Source organism: Chiloscyllium plagiosum, unplaced genomic scaffold (genome assembly GCF_037043375.1).
Source record: "Chiloscyllium plagiosum isolate Xiang-an unplaced genomic scaffold, Cpla_swu_hap1 HiC_scaffold_44, whole genome shotgun sequence".
NCBI lineage: Eukaryota > Metazoa > Chordata > Chondrichthyes > Orectolobiformes > Hemiscylliidae > Chiloscyllium > Chiloscyllium plagiosum.
Genome location: NW_028270182.1, coordinates 16,399,694 through 16,418,467, shown reverse-complemented (window position 1 = coordinate 16,418,467; position 18,774 = coordinate 16,399,694). Strand labels below are relative to the sequence as shown.

The following is an 18,774-nucleotide window of genomic DNA, read 5'->3' as shown; positions in this document are numbered from 1 at the left end:
TCTGTTTTAATGTCCACCCATTATTTTAATTATAAATATGTTAAACATTAAACTGTGTATCCTATAGATGGTACACACAGCCGGTGGTGGAGGGTCTGGGTGGGTGACGATGTGGTACCAATCAAGTTGGCTGCTTTTCCCTGGATGGTGTCAAGCTTCCCTGAGTGCTGTTGGAGCTGCACCCATTCAGACAAGTGGGGAGGATTCCATCACAGTCCTGACGTTTACTTTGCAGATGTTAGAGAAGCTTTGGGGAGTCGGGACCTGAATTACTTAGTGCAGTTTTCCAAGCTTCTGACTTGCTGTTGGTAGTGTCCATCTCCCTGCAGCACGTGAAGTGCAGTAATTAGGAAGGCAGCTCATTCACACCTTCTGTAGAATAACTAGGGACAGGAAATTAATGCTTCCACGCCCAAAGACACCTTCATCCCAGAAGATATGAAAAAAACCGTTGGATTTGTGTGGCTCATTCAGTTAAGTTTCTAGTCAAGGGCTCCAGGACATTGCTCGTGGGGAAATCAGTGACTGTAGCCTCATTGAACGTCCCCATTGAATGATGCCAACACTGAATCAGTCTATGTACTGACAACTAAACTCCTCTATTAACATTCTGTGCAATGTTCATTCTTATTTCCCACCGCTGATTTGTTTCAGAAGATACCTTTATTAGAATTGTTGGATATGGACTATTCTATTAATATGCTGATTTGGACAAACGCTTGGGGTTGTCGAGCAGGGATAGGGTTAACTTGTCAGGACACGCCCGCTCATGTACAAATTCCCCTTACAATAGTTGTTGATTTCATTACTTTCGTTAGTGGCTGTAATTAAGCTCAGTAACTTGGGAATTGGTTTTCTGATCTGATTAATTCTTCCCCTTATAAATAATGGAAGTTTTCTCAATCTCTCAAAGAGAGAACTGGGTAATCCTTGTCAACAATTATCCAAATTACCATTATTTTCAAATGGGAAAACATGTCTCTTAGCTTTATGGTAAAGCTGAAGATTCTGTGGGTGATCACTGATATACAGAGGATTTACTACCCGGTCTTAGCTGCTGTTGGTGTCCCGGGTAAGTTGCATCCTGTAGATGAAATTCCAAAAAAAATGCAATTTCATCACGCGCAGCATTGTAAATTCTGTGTTACATTCTTTTTTGATCTTCCTTACGTTTCTGCAGTGAGTAGACATCAAGACGAATTCCATTTTTCTATAAGAATTCATTAACATCATGAGGCAAAACAATAAATAGTCTATCCATCTACCGTTTCTCTCTACCTCTCTTTCTTTTTTCTTTCTTTTTTCTCTCTTTCTTTTTTCTTTCTTTTTTCTCTCTCTTTTCTCTCTTTTTTCTCTCTCTCTTTCTTTATCTCTCTCTTTTTCGTTCTTTTTTCTCTCGCTTTCTCTTTCTTTTTTCTCTCTCGTTTCCTCTTTCCATTCATTCTCTCTTTTTCTTTTCCTTTTTTCTCTCTTTTTCTTTCTTTTTTCTCTGTTTTCTCTTCTCTCTCTCTTTCTCTTTCTGTTCTCTCTCCTTTGCATTCATTTTCTCTCTCTTTTTTCTCTCTCTTTATTTTTTCTCTTTTTCCTCTTTCTCTTTCTTTTTTCTTTCTCTTTCTTTGTGTTCTCTCTTTTCTTCACTCTTTAATTTTCGCTCTCTTTTTTCTAGCTTTCTTTTTCACTCTTTTTTCTCTATTTCTTTCTTTTCTCTCTTTCTATTTTTCTCTTTCTTTGTTTTCTCTCCTTTTTCTCTTTCTTTTCTCTCTCTTTTGCATTCTTTTTCTCTCTCCCATTTTTCTCTCTTTTTTCTCTCTTTCTTTTACCACTTTCTCTTTCATTTTTCTCTCTCTTTCTTTGTTGTCTCTCTTTTTTTCACTCTTTCATTTTCACTCTCTTTTTTCTGGCTTTCTTTTTTCTCTCTTTTTTCTCTATTTCTTTCTTTTCTCTCTTTCTTTTCTCTCTTTTTCTCTCTTTCTCTTCCTTTTTCTCTCTCTTTTTCTTTCATTTTTCTCTCTCTTTCTCTCTTTCTCTCTTTTTCTCTTTCTTTTTTCTCCTTTCCTCTTTCCATTTTTTCTCTCTCTTTCTTTTCATTTTTTCTCTATTTCTTCTTTCTTTTTTCTCTCTGTTTTCTCTTCTCTCTTTTTCTTTGTCTTTTCTCTGTCTTTTGCATTCTTTTTCTCTCTCTTTTTTTCTCTCTTTCTTTTTCCACTTTCTCTTTCTTTTTTCTCTCTTTCTTTGTTGTCTCTCTTTTTTTCCACTCTTTCATTTTAGCTCTCTTTTTTCTGGCTTTCTTTTTCTCTTTTTTCTCTATTTCTTTCTTTTCTCGCTTATTATTTTTCTCTTTCTTTGTTTTCTCTCTTTTTCTCTTCCTTTTTTCTCTCTTTTTCTCTTCTCTCTCTTTCTCTTTCTTTTTTCTCTCTTTCTCTTCCTTTTTCTCTCTCTCCTAATTTTTTTCTCTCTTTCTTTGTTTTCACTGTTTCTTTGTTTTCTCTCTTTTTCTCTCTTTGTTCTCTCTTTTTCTCTCCTTGTTCTCTCTTTCTTTTCTTTTTTCTCTTCCTTTGTTTTCTCTCTTTTTTCTCTTTCTTTTTCTCTCTTTCTTTGTTTTCTCTCTTTTTTCACTCTTTCATTTTCTCCCTTTCTTTTTTCTCTCTTCCTTTTTCCTCTTTTGTCTCACTTTCTTTTTCTCTCTCTTTCTTTGTTATCTTTCTTTTTTTCTCTCTTTCTCTCTCTTTCTCTACTCACTCTCTCTTTCTCTTTCTTTTTCTCTGTCTCTTTATTTTTTCTCTCTTCTCTCTTTCTTTTTTCTGTCTTTCATTGTTTTCTCTCTTTATTTTTCCTCTCTTTCTCCTTCCCTCTTTCTCTCTTTCTTTTTTCTCTCTTTATTTTTATCTCTCCTTTTTCTCTCTGTTTCTCTGTTTCTTTTTCTCTCTTTCTTTGTCTTCACTCTTTTCTCTCTCTCTCTTTGTCTTCTCTCTCTTTATCTTTCTTTTTTTTCTCTCTTTATCTTTCTTTTCTCTATCTTTTTTCTCTCTCTTTATTTTTTCTCTCTTTCTTTTTCTCTGTCTCTTTTATTGTTTTCTCACTTTCATTTTTCTGTCTTTCATTGTTTTCTGTCTTTATTTTTCATCACTTTCTTTTTCTCTCTTTTTCTCTTTCTTTTTTCTCTCTCTTTCTCTTTCCTTTTTTCTCTCTATCTTTCTCTCTCTTTTTTATCTCTTTCTTTTCTCTCTCTTTTCTCTCTCTCTCATTTCCCTCTCTTTTTTCTCTCTCTTTCTTTTATCTCTCTTTTTTCTCTCTTTCACTTGTCTCTCTCTTTTCTCTCTCTTTATTTTTCTCTCTTTACTCGCTCTCTCTTTTTTCTATCTTTCTTTTCTCTCTCTCTTTTCACTCTCTTTCTTTTTTCTCTCTCTTTCTTTTTTCTCTCTTTCACTTGTCTCTCTCTTTTCTCTCTCTTTGTTTTTCTCTCTTTACTCGCTCTCTCTTTTTTCTATCTTTCTTTTCTCTCTCTCTTTTTAACTCTTTCTTTTTTCTCTCTCATTCTTTTTTCTCTCTTTCTTTTTCTCTTTCTTTTTTCACTTTTTCTCGCTTTCTTTTTTCTCTCTTTTTTCTTTCTCTTTTTTCTCTTTTTTCTCAATCTTCCTTTGTTTTCTTTCGTTTTCATCTCGTTCTTTTTTCTCATTCTTTTTTCTTTCTTTTTTCACTCTCTTACTTTTTTCTCACTCTTACTTTTTCTCTCTTTTTCTTTTTTCTCTCTTTCTTTTTCTCTTTTTCTTTTTCTCTTTCTTTTTTCACTTTTTCACTCTTTCTTTTTTCTCTCTTTTTTCTCTTTTTCTCTTTTTTCTCACTCTTTCTTTGTTTTCTTTCTTTTTCCTCTCGTTCTTTTTTCTCTCATTATTTTTTCTTTCTTTTTTCTCACTCTTACTTTTTCTCTCTTTTTCTTTTTTCTCTCTTTCTTTCCTCCTTTCTCACTGTTTTTCATTCATTCTCTTTTCCTCTTTATTTCTTTCTTAATCGCTATTGAGAGTTTTCCCTCTAAGGATTGAATGAGATTGGAGTTAAAGAAAAGTTAATGACAATTAATAAAAGTTATCAATGACCTACTTGAATGGAGCAAAATATCTAAATGTCTGAATCGCTCATTTCTGTTACAGTATTTCTGCATGTGTTGGTAAATTTGGCTTCAGATTGCAAATTTTGTATTTACTTAAACTTTTGCTTGTTTCAACCCCGTTTCACTGATCCATGTATTGTGGCTAAACTCAACATAATTTCCCTTTAATTTGGCCATTTAATAAGGAATCTCTGAGACAATCAGTACTGAAACAATAATTTCAACTTTATTAAGATCCCTCAAGTAACCAAGTATAATCCATGCAACCCAACTTAGTTACTACCCGCTTTGGATTTCAACCAACAGTGGTCTGTCTCTGGAAGTGTCCAGGATTCGATCCCTGTACCGTGTTATTAATTGAAGTTCTGCAACTGAGTTGTTCTGCTGTTGGATTCTCGCACAATTTTCTGTCTTTCACGTTTGTGCTGTACATTATTGATGATTCAATAGGTTTTTTCATCCCAAATATAGATTATATTTTCGGCCATCTCAAGTCTATACTTTGCCTTCTCAACAAAAGTAACTCCTTTGTTCCTTGTTTCATTCAGGGTTAGCTGCTTAAAACATACATTTTCCTACAATTACACTCTTTACTTCAGAACTTTACCACTGCCGGCAGGTCATAATTGTCCTTTTGTCACGAGGCAGCAAATTCTCAAGCAGGTATTATCTCCCCTTTGGTATTTGTAACCCCTTCTACCCAGGGATGTGTAACTCACATGTAACTGCTTTTACAACAGCTTCTCATTGTCCCTTTTGTCTCAAGAAACACTTTATTCGAGAGACATCATTGCTCCTCTCCATATTTAACAGTTTATTTGTTCTTTCAATCTATGAACAGTTTTCAAAGTTGTGAAGTTTATATTGTCACAGACACCTTTGTGTTTTAGACTTCAGCGTTTCCAATGATTTTGACTACACGCTATTTCCATTGCCTGACAGGTAAAATAGTTAGAATCCTTTCTGAATGGAATTATAAAATGCAAATTTGTGGTAGATTTGTGGTTTAGTTTTGCAAAAACATTGTATACTCATTAATAATTTGCTTTAATATTTTACTGGAAATAAAGGAAAAAGATCATTTCTGCTCTATACCTGAGCAATAAATTATTACATTTGTTCCTCTTCTTTCAAGTTAATCTGATTACAATTATGATCCTGGTTCGGGGGATGTGTGGCCTTTCCAAATGTGTCACTCATTACCTGGTGGCTATGGCAGTGGCGGATCTACTGGTCATTATCTTCGATCTGATACTACGACAAATTCCTATCACATATCGGGAGGAGTTTCTTTTTGTGCATACTCTCCACGTGTGCAACATCCACGCTGTTCTGCTTTATGCAGCCACAGACTGCTCTGTCTGGTTCACGGTCACGTTCACCTTTGATCGGTTTGTGGCCATATGTTGCCAAAAGCTGAGAAATAAACATTGCACCAAGAAAACAGCGGGTGTGGTTTTAGGAACAGTGACTGTGCTGAGTGGTTTGAAGAACATTTTCTGGTATTTCATGTATTACAAGCGATATTGGCTTTCTAATAGTCCATGGTTTTGTAAAGTGCCTCAAAATGTATTTACTTCAGTTGTCTGGGCCATTGTTGAATTAATGCATTACAGCATAACACCATTCATTCCATTTATTTTGATTCTACTGTTAAACACATTGACTGTCAGAAACATTATATTAGCCAACAGAGCTCGCAGGAGACTCCGGGCTCAGACGACTGGGGACAGTGTCAGTGACCCAGAGATGGGGAGTCGGAGGAAATCCATGATTATGTTATTTATTATATCTGGAAATTTCATCATGTTGTGGGTGGTGTTCATTGCTTATTCCATACTGAAACGCTTTGATTACTTGGGATACCCAGTTCCTCTGCCAACATTTGTAAGAGAGATTGGCTTCATGCTCCAGCTCCTGAGTTGCTGCACAAACACCTTTATTTATGCAGTTACCCAGAGGAAATTCAGGGAAGAGATGAAAAATGGAATAATGTATCCTTTCACAAGGTTGGTTAAGGTAATGTGATGAAACTTCAAGCCAACGTTCAACGTTAATACACCATTTTGTTAGATTATTGGTCCAATTACTTTTTAAAAACAATTTGAAGTTCAGATCAGTGTTGTAACCGTGACTGTTCCTGTTTTATTCACTGGAGTGATGAAGCATGAGGAGAAGAGCTTTACATTATTGGAGGATGTAGACCCCTGGTCAGAAGGTCAGACTGTGTCCAATGGAATTCAGTCGGGATCAATGTGATGTGATGTACTTGGACAGGACAAACAAGGCGAGGGAATACAGGATGAACAGATGGACGGGAACAACATAGAATCAAGGTGAATGTTTCCCAACCTTTTCAGTCTCATGGCCCACTTCAATGAGACAAATAATAACACGACACACCCTCTTTCTCTTAAATCACGAGCATAGTATCAGATCCTTGGAAGCACAGCAGATCAGAGGGACATTGATGTGCACCATCCTTAATTCCTTAAGGTGTCAGTCGGGTGGATAAAGTGTTTGCAAAGGCATGTGGAGTACTTGCCTTTATTAGTCCAGACTTAGAATTTAATCGCAGAGAGGTGATGGTGGAACAATCTTAAACACTGATTCGATCTTAGCTCATGTAAGATGTGCAGTTCTAGAATCCACATTTTAAAAGGGCTGTGATGGTACGAGAGAAGGCGGAGAAGGCAGTTACTGGGATGTTGCCTGGGCTGGAGAGTTTCAGTTCAAAGGTAGATTTGGACAGACTGTTTTTTTTCCGGAGAGCAGTGGAGATTGATAGGGGATATCACTGATATGTGTCAAATTATGAGGGGCATAGATAGAGTAGTCAGAAAAAAAACATTTTCTCCTTGAAAGAGGGATCAATGACCGATGACGTTGATTTAAGTTAATGAGCAGGAGGTTTACACGAAATGTGAGTAAACGCGTTTCATCCAGTGGGTGGTGGGAGTCTGAAACTCGCTGCATGTATGTTCTCTGAACACAGAAACCCAGATAATATTTAAGATGTGTTTAGATATGATCCCTGGAATGGTAGGTCTAACATATGAGGAACGGCTGAGGATCCTGGGATTGTATTCATTGGAGTTTAGAAGATTAAGGGGAGATCTAATAGAAACTTACAAGATAATACATGGCTTGGAGAGGGTGGACGCTAGAAATTGTTTCCGTTAGGTGAGGAGACTAGGACCTGTGGACACAGCCTTAGAATTAGAGGGGATAAATTCAGAACAGAAATGCGGAGACATTTCTTCAGCCAGAGAGTGGTGGGCCTGTGGAATTCATTGCCACAGAGTGCAGTGGAGGCTGGGACGCTAAATGTCTTCAAGGCAGAAATTGATAAATTCTTGATGTCACAAGGAATTAAGGGCTACGGGGAGAATGCGGGGAAGTGGAGTTGAAATGCCCATCAGCCATGATTGAATGGCGGAGTGGACTCGATGGGCCGAATGGCCTTACTTCCGCTCCTATGTCTTATGGTCTTATGGTCTTATGATATGCCCCTACAATGTCAAAGAACGCAAGGCTATGTGCCAAGTGCTGGAAATTTGGATTCGAACAGTAAAATGAATGTTTTGACAGACACAGGATTAAATGTAGACAAAGAAAGCATGAGTGGGTGGAGCCAGGCTCACACATATCCAGGGTTTTTGCTTTTTACTTTCACAAGTAGAAGACGGATTTTTTTGGATTTGAAGCTGCTATCATACATCTTTCTTTTCTGTTGCTGGAAAAAGCTGTAGTTCTCTCTCTACTGCTGGATTCATTCTGTTGGTGTTCCTTCTCCTAGTCTAAGGAGACAGCAAGTGAAAGAAATCTCTGTGTGCTGAATTGGCCTTTGCGAAGGGTGTGTTTATATGGGATGCTGCTATATTGGAACTGTTGGGGAGTAGTCGTTAAACAATATTTTATTTTGTTAAGTATTTCAGTGAAGCTAAAATTGTGTAATTTTTTTCTTGTATTTCTTTGTATTTTAACTGTGGTGTAATAATAAAATGTGTTTTCCTGAAAGCCTGGGTTTTTGACCAAGTGAATCACATCTGAAATGCAGCACCTTACACATATCTTTAAGAGAAAGGTTAAGGTCCAGGCTATCTCCGTGATATGTTTATAGAGGGTTTGATCTGATCCATAACAAGACTCGCTGAATTGTTGCAGCACAGAAGGAGGCCATTCAAATGTTGTGTCTGTGCTGGCTCTGAGAAAGAACAATTCACTTAGTGACACTCCATCGTGTCAGTTAATGATCCCATTCTCTCCCAGATGTCTCAGTTGAATTTCCCTCCACCATTATCTGAGGCAGTGCATCCTGATACAAATGATTAGCTGGAGGATCATTTTGTCTTATGTCTCCATTGCTTCTTTCCCCTGTGGTTTCCATTCTGTGTTTATGTGTGTGTGAACCTGCCATCATGGGGAGCAGGATTTTTTCAACGTTTCTGTTCGGATGCCTCATTATTTGAGAACTTAATTAAACCTTCTGCCTGAAGAGCAATGCCCATCCCTCAATTCTTTGTGCTCAAGTCTCCATTGCAGTAAAAACCAGGCACTACACTCTGTGCCAGGAGATACTGTGTCTGATACCTCCCTGTTTCTCACATGCCCCTGGTAATAAAGCCTTGGGTTTCCAACAACACCATGACTGACTCTTTGCCTCCCATCCTTCTAAATGCTGTTGTACCGAGGCCCAGTTGTACCAATCTCTCCTCATACAGCAGCCCTGCCCTCCCTGATATCAGCCTGATGTACATTTGCTGCACTCTCTCTTCCACCTTTAATGACAAATGTACAAACTGCTCAAGCCCTGCTTCTCCTGTAACCCCTTTAGAATTGTCTGCTCTTTATTATATTGTCCCTTTGTAATCCTCTGACCAAAATGAACCAATTGATACTTGTTGCTGCCTCAGGTGTTTTAAATTCCCCAGGTCTCTGCTCGTCTCTGAAGGAGATATTTTGGGTCTTTACAATTGGGAAAGGACCTGATGATAAGTGTCGAGGTAGCTGGAAGACTGGGAACTATGAACATTTTTACAACCTCAGTGGGGGGCACCCTCCCAAATGAATGAATGGCCCAGGTGCTGTGATCCCAGTCACGGAGCAACATTGAACGTTGTGATGTCTGCTGCTTATGGAAAACCACACTGGGACAACAAAAGGAGAGCTGAGTTACTTTGGAGCCTGGAAATTGCCTGACACCAGATATGACTCCTCGGTGGGTGGGGGAGGGAGGGTGGGGGGGGGAGTGGTGGTTCTGTGCATGTCAACGTCGATGTTCCTTCTCATGTCTGTCAGTGTGTAACCCTGTGTCACTTCCCCTGTGTTTCCCTTGGGATTTATTTGGGGTTACAATGATCAGAGCCTGCTCAGCAGGGCAGCACTGTTCCTTAGGAGAACACTCCAAACCCTCCTGCACCTCAGGCTCACGGGTGCCCTCAGACTTCATTTTGAAAAACATCATTTCTGGGATGAGGCTGTCATTTCCTGCCTCTCCCTAGTTACCCCGGGGGTCCACATTGCTTTGGGGTGGGGGCCACATGTAGGCCAGACCAGGTAAGGAGGGCAGGTTCCTTCCCGAAAGTTAGTGATCCCAACACGGTTTTCAAACGATTGTTAGATTTTTATTGAATTCCCATGCCACCATTTGCTGAGGCAGAATTCGAGCCCAGGTCCATGGTGAATTAAATCCCCCGAGGCCGGTATCCCATCACCAAGTCACCGTTTATTTCCAGCTGAACGGTAACCTGACCCTGGTCCAGCTTCCTCAGAGCCAGCTCTCAGATTGTACAGACAGTATGTGGATGGTCCAACTAGAGGAGGGGCCATACTGGGCTTGGTACTGGCTAATGAGCCTGTCCATGTGACTAACCTTTCTGTGGGAGAGCATTCTGGAAACAGTGAACTCCTTACATTTCAGATGGCTAGGAACAAGGATAAGTCAGGACCTTGAGGCATGTCACTAAATTGGATGAAGGGAAAATTATGTCAATATTAGTTGGGAGTTAGGGAGTATTAATTGGGAGGAGCTGTGATCAGGCCAGTATACATTTGAATGTGGGAGTTCTTTAAACACCTGCTGTTCAGAGTTTAAGACCAACATGTTCCAGTAAGGAGGAAGATCAAGGATGGTAAGATTAAGGGACCCTTGGATCATGTGGTTTGCTGTGAATTTAGTCAAAGGGAAAACAGAAGCACACCTGAGGATTAGGAAGCTAAAATCAGACAGGGGCCATGAGGAATATAAAGAAAGCTGGAAAAAACTCTTGCAGGGAATTAGGAGAGCAAGAAGGGGCCAGAAATGATCTTGGCATATTAGGTCACAGACAATCCCAAGGCATTCTGTTGATGGATATTTTGTTCCACAAATCCGGATGACACAAGTTTCTGTACAACGGTAGATGCTTTATTATCGGAGAGCCAGTGAGAGATTCTCAATGTCCCCAAAAGTAGTTGTGTGTCTACTTGTGGTGACCCTTCTCCATGAATCTCTGCTCTACACACAAAGATAGTATTTTTTATCGGAATCAAAAAGTCTATAAGTCACATGGTCGACTGTTGTTGCATTGTTGAAGACAGGCAATTATTATTTTACAATGCCCAGTGATTGTCGATGTCCTGTGATAATGAGTGGATGGATTACAGGGACTGGTTATCGTATTCTTCATAATTGTGCTTTGATGGGAAGAGATTACAACAGAAGGGCTTTGCTTGTTCTCAATGGGGGATTCACATGCCTATGTTAATAGGGAAAAGAACCAAAATAATGGGAGCAGGAGGCAGTTAATAGGGTTATGGCCAAGGCTATCAGTCTTGTCCAGGGAGAACAAATACCTTTGCCTGAGGCTGCAAGTTATGGCTCCTGAGGAATCAGTTCTCTGAGAGTCAGCCAGATCCCTGACTGAAATGTCCTGTCTCAATTTGTAAGAGGGCAGACATGCAATTGATACTGCACTGAGTCCTCTTAGCAATGGAATGCTTAGCCTTTGAGTCCCTAGTATGCCATGAGAAACAAGTAAAAGATGGAACTGATCCCTTTGTGGCTTTCTAACTGTCTCATTCCCTCCTACTGATCATTCGATGATCAACCAGGTCCCGTCAGAGTCTATAACGAAAACATTCGGACAACAGTGGCCATAAGTACCAGAGCACTAGAATGCAGACGATTACAATTAGTATTGTAATTCCGATATGTACCAGCAGGCCTCCCAGTCCTCCAAGGACGCCTCCTGATGACCATTACTAGACATATTGTCAATAGTTTGGACAGTCTGGATTTCCTGTGTGATGTGTTTAGGGAGGTCAGTGATGTTAGTGGGTTCATCAGGGATGTAAGTGCAGCACTCTGCCCCAACAGTAGCACAGGTGCCGCCCTCCTTAGCTAGCAGGAAGTCCAGGGAAAAATGATTCTGGAGGGCCACAGTCCAAACTGCAAGTAGTTCTGCATTAGTTTCAGTTAAGGCACTAGCCATATCATTGGCGACCCTTTCCCATACGGTCCTGAGCTGACTAAGTTCTTTGTCATGCAAATAGATTCCCGTCGAGGGAGAGAACATTCCCACCCAGGTGAGGAACCCGGCAAGTGACCGTCTGGGTCTCAGGAGTGAGGGCAAGGTCAGAATGCAGGGTACTACATACCACATGTCACACAAAACCCTTCCAATTGGAGGGAAGCCTCCAGAGGTAGACTTTTAACCCGCAAATAAAGTATGTGCCATTGTAAGCAGTCAAGGTAAGCACCGCCCCCAAAACACAGACACACACAGACACACAGACACACACAGACACACACAGACACACACACACACACAGACACACACAGACACACACAGACACACCCACACACACAGACACACACAGACACACACACACACACAGACACAGACACACACACACACACACACACACACCCACACACAGACCACACACACACAGACCACACACACACACACACCCACACACAGACCACACACACAGACACACACAGACACACAGATACACACCCACACAAACGGACCACACACACAGACACACACACCCACACACAGACCACACACACACACACAGACACACAGATACACACACACACACCCACACACAGACCACACACACACAGACACACAGATACACACCCACACACACAGACCACACACACACACACACCCACACACAGACCACACACACACAGACACACAGATACACACCCACACACACAGACCACACACACAGACACACACACCCACACACAGACCACACACACACACACAGACACACAGATACACACACACACACCCACACACAGACCACACACACACAGACACACAGATACACACCCACACACACAGACCACACACACACACACACCCACACACAGACCACACACACACAGACACACAGATACACACACACAGACACCCACACACAGACACACAGATACACACCCACACACACAGACCACACACACATACACCCACACACAGACCACACACACAGACACACAGATACACACACACAGACACCCACACACAGACACACAGATACACACCCACACACACAGACCACACACACACAGACACACACACCCACACACACAGACCACACACACACAGACACACACACCCACACACAGACCACACACACAAACCACACACAGATACACACACACAGACACAGGCACACACACAGACACACACACCCACACACAGACCACACACAGATACACACACACAGACAGACACACACACAGACACCCACACACAGACACACACACAGACACATACAGACACACAGACACACACACAGACACCCACACACAGACACACAGATACACACCCACACACACAGACCACACACACACACCCACACACAGACCACACACACAGACACACAGATACACACCCACACACACAGACCACACACACACAGACACACACACCCACACACACAGACCACACACACACAGACACACACACCCACACACACAGACCACACACACACAGACACACACAGATACACACACACAGACACAGACACACACACAGACACACACACCCACACACAGACCACACACAGATACACACACACAGACAGACACACACACAGACACCCACACACAGACCCACACTCAGACACATACAGACACACAGACACACACACAGTCACACACAGACACCCACACACAGACATGCACGTGCACACACACACACACACACACACACACCCTGGGAGTAGGGTTATTCCAGAGGTAGCCTGATGTTCTCTTGTGGCTGGCAGACCAATCAAATACAAAGTGCCGATATTCTGTTAAATTCTGAATAGGTTCGACCCAGGGGGTGGCAGAAGAGTGTTCACTTGTTCACACATAAGTACCTTTAGAAGGCTTCCCTTCCCTCCTGAAACAAATGGTGTAGTCGATGGTGCTGTTGAGACCTACAAGGGAGGGGGGCCTATGCGGTTGGTTGTAATTAAGGTGGTGATACCAGTCCCTGAATGAGGTCAGATTATACCCTTCCAACTGTAATTCCCGTGCGTTATCGGTGTTAGCAGGATCACTGGAAAAGCTGTGACGCAGTAGCCATTCAGCCAATTTGTGTCAGTGAAAAGGTATGGGCCACAAAGGGATTGCCCCCCGAATGGGTGGTGTCTGGGGACATACCCAGCAGTGGGTGTCTCTCCCCATTACATGGGCTGTCTGGAAGGCCAGGTCCGAAAAGCTATTATGTTTGGGGGTGTCAGTTTGAAATCCATCTGTTCTCAAGGCTCCATTTCCCAAAGTCCCCAATGTCACAAGTATGGAAAATATCTTTGTCCTTAATCGGTGTTGGTTTCCAGGCTGACTCTTTGGCAGTCGGTTCTGTGTACCCATCAAGGCTACTCTTTTACCTTCACAGCCGTGGGGGTGGTCAGCAGCACCTGGAACAGTCCTCTCCATCTTGGTCCCAGCTTCTTTCATTCCCAGTCCTTTATCAGCAGCAGGGTAGTCCCCTTCAGGCAAATCACCGCGCTCTCGGTAAGCCTGGCGTACCTGCAAATGCAAACTTTGGAGAGATTTGGTTAGCCCCTGCAGGTATGCCCCCACCTCCTCTCCCAGGGTGTTCATTTCAAGTCTTTCAGGGAGGGGTCGATCCCAGGTCCTCATGGGGTCTTCACAGGCTTCCCATAAACCACCTCAGCAGGAGACTGACCGGTTTTGCTCGAAGGGGTAACTCTCATGTGGAACAGGGCCAACCTAGGCCTGTTTCCTGTTTTAGCTTTGCCAGCTTTCTTTTTGGGTACGATTTGCCCATTCCACCACCCCAGCTGCGTTTGGGTGGGGGTTACAGTGGAATTGTTGTTTATCGCTAATTCCCTGTAAATCCCCTGGTTAATTTTAGCCACGGAGTGTGGCCCATTGTCTGAGCTAATGGTCTCCGGGAGTCCATCGTGGGGAATTATTTCCCTCAGTAGTTTTTTTTACCACCGTTGTAGTCATGTTGTCCTTTGTTGGGATGGCCTCAATCCATCTGCTGAAGGCATCTACTATTACCACCCAATACTTATAACATTGTAATCTGGCAAGTTCTATAAAGTCTAGTTGTAAACAATAGAACGTCTAGGGAGCACCCCATCTAATACCATAGTCTGTATTCCTCTACAGGGATGTGCCCCAGTAAGTGTCGTATCTCTCCTACATCTGGCGTACCCGTCCTTATCCTTTTTGTGATCAGGTGTTGCTGTGAGCCCAATGGGACCAGGAAAGCGGGGTGTAAGGCTGCCTGCTTGCGTGTTGCCCTTGGAGACCCTGTCACCAGTGCAAGCTGAACATTTGATCACCGCTAGGCTGGATGATCACTATGAGGCCTGCAAAAGATTATACACAAAAACAGCGTTACTAATGGGTTGCCCCGTGGAGGTTAAAAATCCCCTGTGCTCCCATAACGTGTTGTAGTCATGGACAATACCGAAAGCCTAGCCAGAGTCCGTACAAATATCGGCCGATTTCCCCTCCGCCAAAATGCAAGTCTGAGTGAGGGCAAACAATTCAGCCTTCCGGGCTGAGTGAAGAATCAAATGCTGCGTGCTCAATTATTTCAGGATCCGTGGCAATTGCATTTCCGGAACATCGCCGACCTGTGGGCCATCCGTGTAATGCGGAACTACTTTCGGTTAGGACTGTGGCCCTCCAGAATCATTTGGCCCTGGACTTCCTGCTAGCCAAGGAGGGTGACACCTGTGCTACTGTTGGGGCAGAGTGCTGCACCTCCATCCCTGATGAACCCACTAACATCACTGACCTCCCTAAACACATCACACAGGAAATCCAGACTATCCAAACTATTGACAATATGTCTGGCAATGGCTTGGAAGGGTGGTCACTAAGAGGCGTCCTTGGAGGACTGGGAGGCCTGCTGGTACATATCAGAATTACAATACTAATTGGAGGGCTGCGCATTTTGAGAGGTTGAGGCGGTCAATATTGGAAGTAAAGATGTCGAGGGTGGGTAACAGACCAGCACGTGGTATCCAGGTACATTGGACATTGGTGAAGGGGTCCAATGGAGGTGGAATTGTAAAACCTGCGCACACACCTTCCCCCTCACCTCCATCCAAGGCCCCAAAGGAGTCTTCCACATCCATCAAAGTTTCATCTGCACATCCACCAATGTCACTTATTGTATCCGTTGCTCCCAATGCGGTCTCCTCTACATTGAGAAGACTGGACGCCTCCTCGCAGAGCGCTTTAGGGAACATCTCCAGGACACCGGCACCAATCAAACCCACCATCCCGTGGCCCAACATTTCAACTCCCCCTCCCAGTCTGCCAAGGACATGCAAGTCCTGGGCCCCCTATATCGCCATTCCCTCACCACCCAACGCCTGGAGGAAGAACAATTCATATTCTGCCTCGGGACCCTCCAACCCCATGGCATCAATGTGGATTTCACCAGTTTCCCCATTTCTCCTCCCCTCACCTTATCCCAGTTCCAATCTTCAGTGTCAGGGTCAAGGTGAGAACCCCAAAGATCAGGAGATGGAAAACCGAAGGAAATCCATGATTTTGCTGTTTGTTATCTCGGGAAATTTCATGTTGCAATGGGCCGTCTTCATCATCTCTTCCATATGGAGACGCTTGGATTACTTGGGATATCCTATTTCTCTGCCTACCTTTGTCCCAGAAATTGGCTCAATGTTGCAACTCCTGAGTTGCTGCACAAACACCTTTATTTATGTAATTACTCAGAGGAAGTTCAAGGAGGAACTGAGGAATGGAGTCAAGTATCCCCTGGCAATGATCGTCAGGTTGTGTCAATGGCTGAGGCCAACACTTTCTTGAAAAAACGGTTGTGTCCCGCCCCACAGAATGCTCTGAAGAAAACCTTCAATTATGTTTTGCCCCTTTCTAAAATCTTCATTAATGAATTCATACTAGACCATTCGAAATAGGAGTAGGCCATTCGGCCCCTCAAACTTGCTGCACCATTCAATAAGTTCATGGCTGATCCAACATTCCTCATGCCCACCTTTCTGCCTTTTCTCTGTTATCCTTGAATTCCTGAGTCATCCATAACTTCTCCAACTCAGCCTTAAATATATGTGGGAAATCAGCCCCCACAGCCTTCCAAAGGTTCATAACTCTCTGAGGAAAGAAACTCCTCCTCATCTCAGTCTTAAATTGATGGTCTTCTATTTGAGACAGAGTTCTCTTGTCTTGGACTCTGCCATAAAGGGAAACATCCTCTTAGCATTTATCCTGTCAAGCTCCTTCAGAATCCTATACCTTTCAATGAGACCACCTTTCATTCTTAAAAACTCTTTGAGAAAAGTTGCAAGGTGTTCAATCTCTGCTCCTGAGACAATCCCTCCATTGCAGGGATGATCCTTGCATGCCTTGTCTGAACTGCCTCTGATGAATGCAGTTGCAGGAAGACTTCCCTACTCTTACATAAGGACTGACATTCTATTCACATTCTTGATTACCTGCTGCATCCGTTTAAAGAGTTTAGGAGTTTGTACACCTCGGTAATTTCTAACTTCACTTCTCTCTGCGATCAGCTACACCCTGCTCAACAGATGTACCCTGTTAACTGTTGCAAACAGAGAGTCAGACAGCACAGAAACATGTCTATGCTAAACACCAAGCACCAAAGCATATTAATTCCATTTACCAGCACTTGGTCTATGACTGACAATGTCCTGGCATTTGAAGTGCGTGTCCAGATGCTTCTTAAGTGTAGTGAGAGTACCAGCCTCTACCACCTTCTCAAGCAATGTGTTTGATATTTCTACCACTGTCTCAGGGTGAAAAACGATTTTCTCATAGTCCCTCTGAGCCACTTACTCCCCACCTTAAACTTATGCCCTCTGGTCTTAGACATGTCTGCCATCGAGGTACAATTCTCACGGATTCTCATAATGGACCCTACCTATGCCTCTCATAATTTTGTGTACCTCAGTCAGATCCCCCTTAGCCTCTTCTGCCAGAGGGAAAACAAATTCAGCCGGTAGGAGCGTAAAGCCCGACCAGGGACAAAGACTCGGGAGGCAGACAGGATTCAGGAACGCGGCAGATTTTCAGTCAAGCAACATCCAGCTAATGCAGGGAGAGGGTCAAACTGTCTTCCCCGAATCTGACCTTGATGTCAGAACCCAATCGTTCTCTTAATCTACTGTTCAGATTGGAAAAGAGTTCAATGATATATTCTGATTTTTACTGTGAAATACAGCATTTTCATACATTTTGCGCTACAACAATCACACAGAACATGGTCACCGTGTCCATCCCTTTTTTTCCATACACCCAATCCTGTGAAATACCTAATCAATGATGGGCATTCCTATGTATATCCCCAGCTTTCCATGAAATCATGGTGTTTAACAAACACTGTAATCTCCAGGCCTGGGTCTCTTTCTATGCAGGAGAAAGTGAGGACTGCAGATGCTGGAGATCAGAGCTGAAAATGTGTTGCTGGAAAAGCGCAGCAGGTCAGGCAGCCTCCAAGGAACAGGAGAATCAATGTTTCGGGCATAAGCCCTTCTTCAGGAATCTCTTTCTATGCATCCTATTAATTAACATTCCAAAGTTACTGGTTATACTCTTTCCGGTCTCTCCCAGACTTTTGGATTTCTAAGGTTTGCTTCTGTAAGGTTTGCAGCACTAATTTTCCACCATAAAGTTAGCTGTATTTTTAACTACTAAATTGCAAACAATTTATTTCATTCAGTAAGAGATAAGGAAACATTTTATGAGAATGATTACATTTCACATCTAGTTTCCAATGCTTTTCTCCTAATGCTTCTGTTGTATTTTAGTTATATGTGTGTATGTATAATTATGTTCAATTCTATCTCTATGATTATCTGATGAGTCTCTAACTAGAAACTATTTCTAGTTAATAACTTCAAAGAAACAATTGATTACTTCAAAATAACTTTAGCTATTGTTTTCATAATGAGTTTGCCTGAGTGTTTCATTGGCTGAGATTTACAGCTCTTGTTCTAACTGATGCTGTTCACCTAATGGGACAATATCCTTTCATTAATGAGGCTGAAATCAATCACTTGTTGTATTTTATTGAACTTGTATCTAATCTTAGATATCGTCTTATCAAATTGTCTTGGATGGTTGCTTATAGGGTATTCCATTCACCTTGGAGTGACGCTGTTCAAAGGCACCATGATGTTTC

The 18,774-nt window shown here is 42.4% G+C and overlaps 1 protein-coding gene across 2 annotated transcripts; it reads left to right on the top strand.

Annotated features, from left to right (window-relative positions):
* Positions 1-975: 975 nt before the first annotated feature.
* Positions 976-16,424, top strand: LOC148137326 (putative G protein-coupled receptor 139). 2 transcript variants are annotated; one of them, XM_087982929.1, is made up of 3 exons: positions 976-1,072; positions 5,244-5,821; positions 16,086-16,424. In XM_087982929.1, exons 1-3 carry the CDS (start codon positions 976-978, stop codon positions 16,422-16,424), a joined length of 1,014 nt encoding a protein of 337 aa, XP_087839055.1. The 2 variants fall into 2 exon arrangements, with proteins under 2 accessions (XP_087839055.1, XP_087839056.1); XM_087982930.1 differs by lacking the exon at positions 16,086-16,424 and having other exon boundaries at positions 5,244-6,136.
* Positions 16,425-18,774: the final 2,350 nt, after the last annotated feature.